Source organism: Bombus affinis, chromosome 2 (genome assembly GCF_024516045.1).
Source record: "Bombus affinis isolate iyBomAffi1 chromosome 2, iyBomAffi1.2, whole genome shotgun sequence".
NCBI classification, from domain to species: domain Eukaryota; kingdom Metazoa; phylum Arthropoda; class Insecta; order Hymenoptera; family Apidae; genus Bombus; species Bombus affinis.
In genome coordinates, this window is record NC_066345.1 from 5,597,586 (window position 1) to 5,605,199 (window position 7,614).

At 30.8% G+C, this 7,614-nt stretch overlaps 1 protein-coding gene across 1 annotated transcript; it reads left to right on the forward strand.

Moving 5' to 3' along the window:
- The first annotated feature begins 257 nt into the window (after positions 1–257).
- Positions 258–6,138, forward strand: LOC126928862 (uncharacterized). The gene is made up of 3 exons (XM_050744704.1): positions 258–567; positions 1,890–2,048; positions 4,935–6,138. Exons 1-3 carry the CDS (start codon positions 507–509, stop codon positions 5,174–5,176), a joined length of 462 nt encoding a protein of 153 aa, XP_050600661.1. The 5' UTR covers positions 258–506; the 3' UTR covers positions 5,177–6,138.
- Positions 6,139–7,614: the final 1,476 nt, after the last annotated feature.

The following is a 7,614-nucleotide window of genomic DNA, read 5'->3' on the forward strand; positions in this document are numbered from 1 at the left end:
GTAATTGTCCTAATGAGTCCAATGAGGGCCCCGAGCAATATTGTTTTCTCTCTCCTTCTCCCTCTCACTCCTGGAATGTAATTAGCGTTTCGTCTGTTGCGTTCTGTTAAAAGGTTCCTTTCGTTGTTTGCTCTTCACTCCTACTTCCTTGCGCTTGCATGATCCACGGAGGGGTTACAGAGTTATTACATGCGATATGTTATTGGACTGGACCGTGTTAGCCGCGTGCCCCGAGAAGTGCGGAGAAACTCGAAGAAGAGAGGGAGCAAGGAAGAAGGAGACCGCGTGTATGTTCTCGGTTCTCGGTTCTCGGCAAAAAGGGGGTGTTGCCTCTTCAGTAACGAAGTGAACAGTGTCTGTGACGCTAGCAGTTTCTCTCTATCTATTTCTGGATACACATGATATCGTCTTTGACATCTTAAGCGGCTGTATCACTCACGGTGTAAAGTAATCATCGATTAGATTAATTCGGAAGCCATACAGATCCGAAAAGTGATTTAATCAACATGTCCTCCAGATTAACATGGATGTTGGTCATCTTCGGTCTGGTTGTCCTTTCGCAATCAGGTAAAACAATTAGTAACGTGTAGAATACGTCTTAATATAACAATATAATGTAACACGTATTAAATATTTTTATATATAAAATTAAGGCCACGTGAATAAGTTAACGTTTCGTATATTTGCATTATTCTTTAACCGTGTATCGTATAATTATCTAATAATCTATTGTTGAAGTGCAATCAATTCGTGATATCGCTAGAAATAACGATAGTTTCGGTACGACAGAAAATTTATGAGTAGAATATAAATTGAAAGACTCTTATATTTATCCTTAAGGAATAGTTGAAAAAAATAATCGGAAAATGAATTGTACGAATTGTAATTTAAAGAAATAAGAAAGGCAAATTGTTTCATAAATACGATAAATAAATGTATCGATTCGCGTGAAACAAGTTATAAAAAATTTAAAATATTCGGAAAAATGAAATTTGTAAACTAATGTCGAGTAGCGAAGGTAATGATTTATTTGTCCAGTAAGCAAGATTTATATAAGAAACCATGACGGTAGAATGTTACGTTATTTGCTCATTAAACTCGACCATTACTATTCTTGGGTCCTCGCTTGTTCTACTGACGATTTTAATTATTGCGTTTGTTTTCGTGTTAGTGTGTTCATTATTATTGTCTTATCAGATATATTAAGTCGCCTATTACTGTCATTTGTTTGTTTATTATATGTCGCGCTACGTCATGCTCATGACACAGTAAAATAAAAAACCGAGTACGAGTAGTTGATATAATAAAATAATATTATATAATAATATATAACATTAATACTATATGTTATAGTATATAATATCAATATTAATATTAACATAAATCAGTATAGATAAAATCATATTAATTGTTACTGTGATTATTTAAGCGGAGTGTTAGTTTGCGGGAATTATATGCAACATATTTTATATCCGATTAGTAGATGGTCAGATGATTAATGTATACGTATAATTTGTAAGTATCGATGACATAATACAAATTGTATAGAGCAATTCCATTCTTAACTATTCCGTCATTTGCCGCTATAGTATGGGGGGTGACGTGGAAGAGCGAGCAATCGTCAAAACATTCCATAAAATTTCTCAGAAAAGTTCTCTAAATATTTGATTGTTATAATAAATAAAATATATAATAGAAACAGAGCTAAAAATGTGAAAATAATCCAAAATCGTATTTGATTAAATGTTACGTATATTTAAGAAAGAATTTGAGATTTAGTACCGATCAAGATATGACGCAAGAAAATTTGCTTAACAATATATTTTACTTTGTCGCATTTCATATGCTATATTTACTGATATTTAATAATGTATTTACATATGTTATAGGTTTAGCTTTACGATGTTGGGATTGCGCTTCCAATAATAATATACTGTGTAGTGATCCACTGAACATTACAGAACATCAAGCGGCGTTTTATACGAAACTTTGCGAAACTGGATCTTACGAACCGGTAAAACATGTGTGCAGGAAAATTGTGAGAAGAGGTAAGTGGTTTGATGAGGAATTTATTAAAAAATAATTTATTCTTGTCAACGTTGCTTTACAAAAAACGTATTTCTGATGTAGCCTAGAAAATACTAAAACGAAATAATTCAAAATTGTGTACTGTCTAATATAATGTTTAATTCATAATATAATTGCAAATTAACCTGCAAGTGATTAAAAGTTTCTTTGTAGTATTTTTATTAATTTTGTATTTATACTATTCGCAACTACGTTTACTCTACCCTACGTATGAAAAATATTTCCTATTTAATAAAACACTTACTGTTATGTTTTTCACTCAAATGTCTACTTGCATATAAATATGCATATGTTTAATAGATCATAGACAATTCATTTTTTCTTGCAGCCGAGTATTGATTAACTGACCATACACGTTGTTTCCATTCTGCATATAGACATTTATTTAGTAAACACATTTAATCAAAGTAATTAATTTTTTTCGAAATGCATTTGTAATAATAATAACAATTATTGCAATCAATGACTTGATATAGTGCGACTGAAATTTGAATTTGCATGAATGTGCTCATATTTTAAGACATCCTGTTTCGTCATAAGCATAGCAATTTATTACTCAATTACGTACGATGTTCTCACGTTGGATGACGTATTTGATATATGTGTATATACTGCGTGAAACAAGAGAACATCATAATCTAGTGTTTATCGTCTCCAACTTAATCGCCACGACATACCATGTTTCACTCGTGAGTCACAGCACGCGCTGCTACGTTCTACACTATAATCACGATAATAATATGTTGTCAAGGTCAAAACCGCGCCCGTGTTAAAGGAAAATCACTCACCGTTGTAAAATTTTGAATATCAAGGTTAATCCTACTAACGTGGCCGTAATCTTAGGATTAATGATATTCATACATGCATGATAACTGAGAGATTAATAAAATTTGTGTAACACGAAAAATTATGCGAAATGAATATGTTCACTGATAACGACAACAACATTCGGAAAATCAAAGTTACTTAATAAAATAAAATGCATTTGGTTTGTAGTAATAACACAAATAATTTTCATTTTCCAGCAGACTTTATCGAAATTTTTTAATATATTGTAATGAAATATAAATTCAGGAAGTATATAAAGTAGATAAAAAATGCTTTATCGGTTAACATAATTCCTTGTTTTGGAATATCTCGAGCTTTAAATTGTTTATTTCCGAAGTGAACAATAGTTACAATAATTTTTTTACTCGTGTTTCAAATCAAAGAGATAGATTAGATATTATTTGCTCCATTAAATTGTCTTTTGCTCTTTTTCGAGACTCTAATGTTCAGTTTATAAAGAAATCTGAGTTTATTTAAATGCGCAATACCGTAATTATTTCCTCAGTTCATTTCGTCATATACTTTGAATCACAAGCGTTACACAATCTGTTGCACCATATCGTTCAAATAACACTACGTTTTAACAGAAACACAAGAGGAAACGTCGCATATAGCATATTTTGTTATGTGTACATACAAGCGCTATCCGGAAATTATTCAAACGTATACTACATATGTATCTATTTGTATTCTTTTACGTAGTACGCAAATCTTGCAAAGCTGACAATAATTTGCTTCAATATCACATTGTCATTGGAAACTAATAATCTCATGATTTTATACCATCATGAAACTCATCCATCAATATACAGGATATTTTCTTTAAATCAATCATCCTAAATATTTTCGAAATTGCTGACAATAACGAAAAATATTTCAAATGAAAGTTGAATGGTTTCGAGGTGCGCATAATTTAATTTATCACGTAGCTGATGTATGAGACGAATAAGATTTCATTTCTTACTAATAGTCTAGAATTCTCTTTAGTCTCATCTTTCTCTCTCTTTTTGTCTCATTTTTCTCTCTCTTTTTGTCTCATTCTTTCTGTATTATTTTCTAGCAAAAACATGCTTGTCATTTTAAAAAGTACACATATTATATATAAACGTTATAAATTATTATATCTCCTAATCTAATGTTCCTTTCACGAACTGGGTAATCTTATTAATGGCTTAATGATTTTATGAATAATAACAGCAACATCGATCAATACTTTAAAAAAATATGTTTCCGTTTAAAAGTATGAGATTTCCTTTCATGTACTTAGCATTCACCCACGTAAAAATTGCTTACACTAAATAATACGTCCCCTGAAAATATTTCACTTCTATCTAATACACCTTCCAAACTTAATACTTCTATAAGTTTTAATTTAAAGGAAAAGTTTCAAAGAATTAATTTAAATTAATTTTTTTAGTTTAATTCTTTTCTAATATTTGTATTTATTAATATTACATAATATATTATGTATATAGTATATAATACGTGTATTTACTAATAGTTTTCAAGATATTTATGTTTGATATCAGGTATGAAAGTATGCACCTTTGAAGTGATCAAACGCAAAGATACTGTCCAAACATACTTAACGGATTTAATTTTTGAATTGTTTAATTTTTAAGACGCTCATATTCAATTTACAGAAATTCAGAGAAGACTATTCAATACTAGTTGAAAAATATAATACATATTACAATGTATTAAAGCTATTAATTGAAGATTTGATAAGTATATGTTCGTATTTTTCAAAAAATATAGATACATATTGCTTAAGTAATACAACATGTATTAGTAAAGATTAATAGGAATTTTTAATGCACTGTGGTTATGTATTTAATAACAAAAAGAACTATAAAATAGATGCACGAATTTTCATGAGTTTAATTATAAATCACAGGATTGCTTTTTTGCCTTTTTCGTTGCTTGCGTTCATACTTGAATATAATATCTTAAATATTTAATCAGCTATACTTTCGAAACTGTCTAGAGAAAATTCCAACGAGTACTTTTGCTTGCAGAAAATAACGAACGAGTAGTAATACGCCAGTGTTCTACACTGAACGTCGATGAAGGAGACATCACCGATGGTCCTTGCAGCACTACAATGACTTCAGGTCGAAACATAATCGAGTCCTGCCATATTTGTAGTACTGACCTCTGCAATTCCGCGACGGGCGTGTCGATTACGCAATCGCTGTTCATCATTGCTCTAGCCATTATCGGCTATCGTTCTCTCCAATCGAAATACGGTATTCTTTAACATAGCGACATACAAGCCAGTAAATAAAAATCGTTACTTTTAGAGAGCAATTATCCGAAAGAGCGCCATTTTAAACGACCCTAAATTCAAACGCGATTAGTGTTCCGCAAATAAATTTTATTGACCACTCGTTACCTTTATGTCCTTATCATTTTCTTGTACTATAAGTACAATTTGGCCAACTTATCGATTAATTAGTTAAAAGAATTGCTGTTCTGAAAGCGTAAGACAGTTTAAAATCTTATTAGCGTAACGAATAGTGTCATGTTAAAATGGTTCTACGTAATCGGGATCAGTTCGTTAAGATTTTATAGTTAGGCATACCTCGTTAGTCGCGTACTAATTGTAAGTAGAACGGTTGACATATATCACAGTAGTTGCGTAACTGTGCTGAAAGCTTTACTTAATTTCTAATCGTCTATTTAATTACTATATCTTCGTACAAAACTACTCTAAATAAAATTAACACTTTTGTACAATTTGTGTATATAAATTCAACACGTATGGCGTGATTGTACAATAAAGAATTATTAATTTGAATTATCCTCTGCCTGTCGTGATCATACTCTCGCGTCACAATTAGTAAGAATTCTTTGATCGATTGATTGAAATATTCTTCATATTACACGCAAATCTGTATAAATAAACTGCTTTCTCCCATTTTTATCTAATTTTGGGCTAAGATTCGTTGTTATATGTCTTTTCAATCTTGCGTTTACTTGCAATTTCTTTCGTTATGACGTTACTTTAAGATTAAAAAAAATTACTAACAAGTAAAAAAAATTAGCTTATCAGGTATCCGTCCAATGTATAGGATAATCCAAAATTTTTCTTTCATTCCGCGCTTAGCGAATGTCTGATTAAATTAACATTTTGTTATATATGTACCATTAAAATTCTATTACTTAATTAGATTTGTAAACTATATTGCGCATTGTGAATAAATTTGCTTTCGTTGTTGATCATTTCTTTTATTATTAGGATAAAGTACAATCGTCTTGTCCTTTGTAATTTATAAAAATTATAAAATCCACTGTATTTGAATTTACACGTTCCCTTACTGTTTAAATCTTTGCCTGTACATTTATTTTGTATATATTACGAGATATTTTTATCGACTCACATAGTTTTCGGTGATAGTCCTAAAATCTCCATATTTTTATGCTGCTATTTTCTATTTAAAAAAAAGCAATAGATCACGCATTATAACAATCTATGTTATGAAAATAAAAATTTTATTTGATGATAAAAGTTCCATATTTATTTCTTTGAACGTAGTTGAACATATGAAGTCATATTTATTTCAAATGACAGCGTATAACAGAAAAGAATGTATATAGACATCAAATCAAAGAATCATCGTATAGGTTATCCCAATCTCGATTTACATTTCATCATCTGATTGACATTACATTTTCTATCTACATTTCTAACTACATATCGATGAATGTGTTACCAAAACGACATTTTTAATAACTCCTTTATTTACTAACTATCAAGGTAAGCTTTAATTCCTTTAAACAGAATCGACGTTACGAATCTTTACATTAATTTTTTAACACGCGTTTCTCAATTCCTATCCGAGAAACTTTTTCTATCAAAATTCCCCACGAGTGGTACGATATCTGGTGCCAAAGAACTGGTCATATCCGATCTATTATTGAGATTAATGTTCGCTTAACCATTATTTCGAAAAACGGCTCCGTTATCATTTTATACCTTTATTGTATGTAGACTGCGAATTTTTATGCAGATTCGTGTTTTCGGGAATATAATCAGAGAAATAAAATCTCCATAGAAAATTGTCTTACCTAACGAATATTATAAAAAGCACAGTAATTTAAATGTTTTATATATTTTTTCGTATCATGCGCATTCCGTGTAATATCGCACTTTCAAATTTTTTATGAAGGCATAAAAATCCACAATCTAGTTACATCCTTCAAACAAAATATTTATGCTCCTGCGATGTCCCTCCCACATAGGATAAGCTGGTATCGTTCAGTGAAAGAAGTTTGCGATACACTGTGGTTGGATCACGATTTTTTCCTTCTCCGAAATGCACATCGATCCAATGCGATTTTCACACAATCAATTATCCGCCAAATAATCCCTTTGCACCGGAGGTCGAAATAACTCGCTTTGGACAAGGCATGTATCTCATGATGCAATGACGCTTTGACCGAAATACCTCGCACCTACGTTCTTCGACGTTTACAACGGAATATCGTTCGTCATCGGTCGCTTTTGGTTATGATAATGCTATTTCTGCTAGTTTGTAAATTGAGAGAACTGAGTTTAAAGTTTATTCAGAAATTTAGTATCATCGCGTGGAGTTAGGACTTAAAAGAATTGAATATTTGTTGCTTTCTAAATAGAATTTTTATCATATTATCGTAAGTTTGTGTCGTTTATACCATTGAGGTATATGTGCGTTT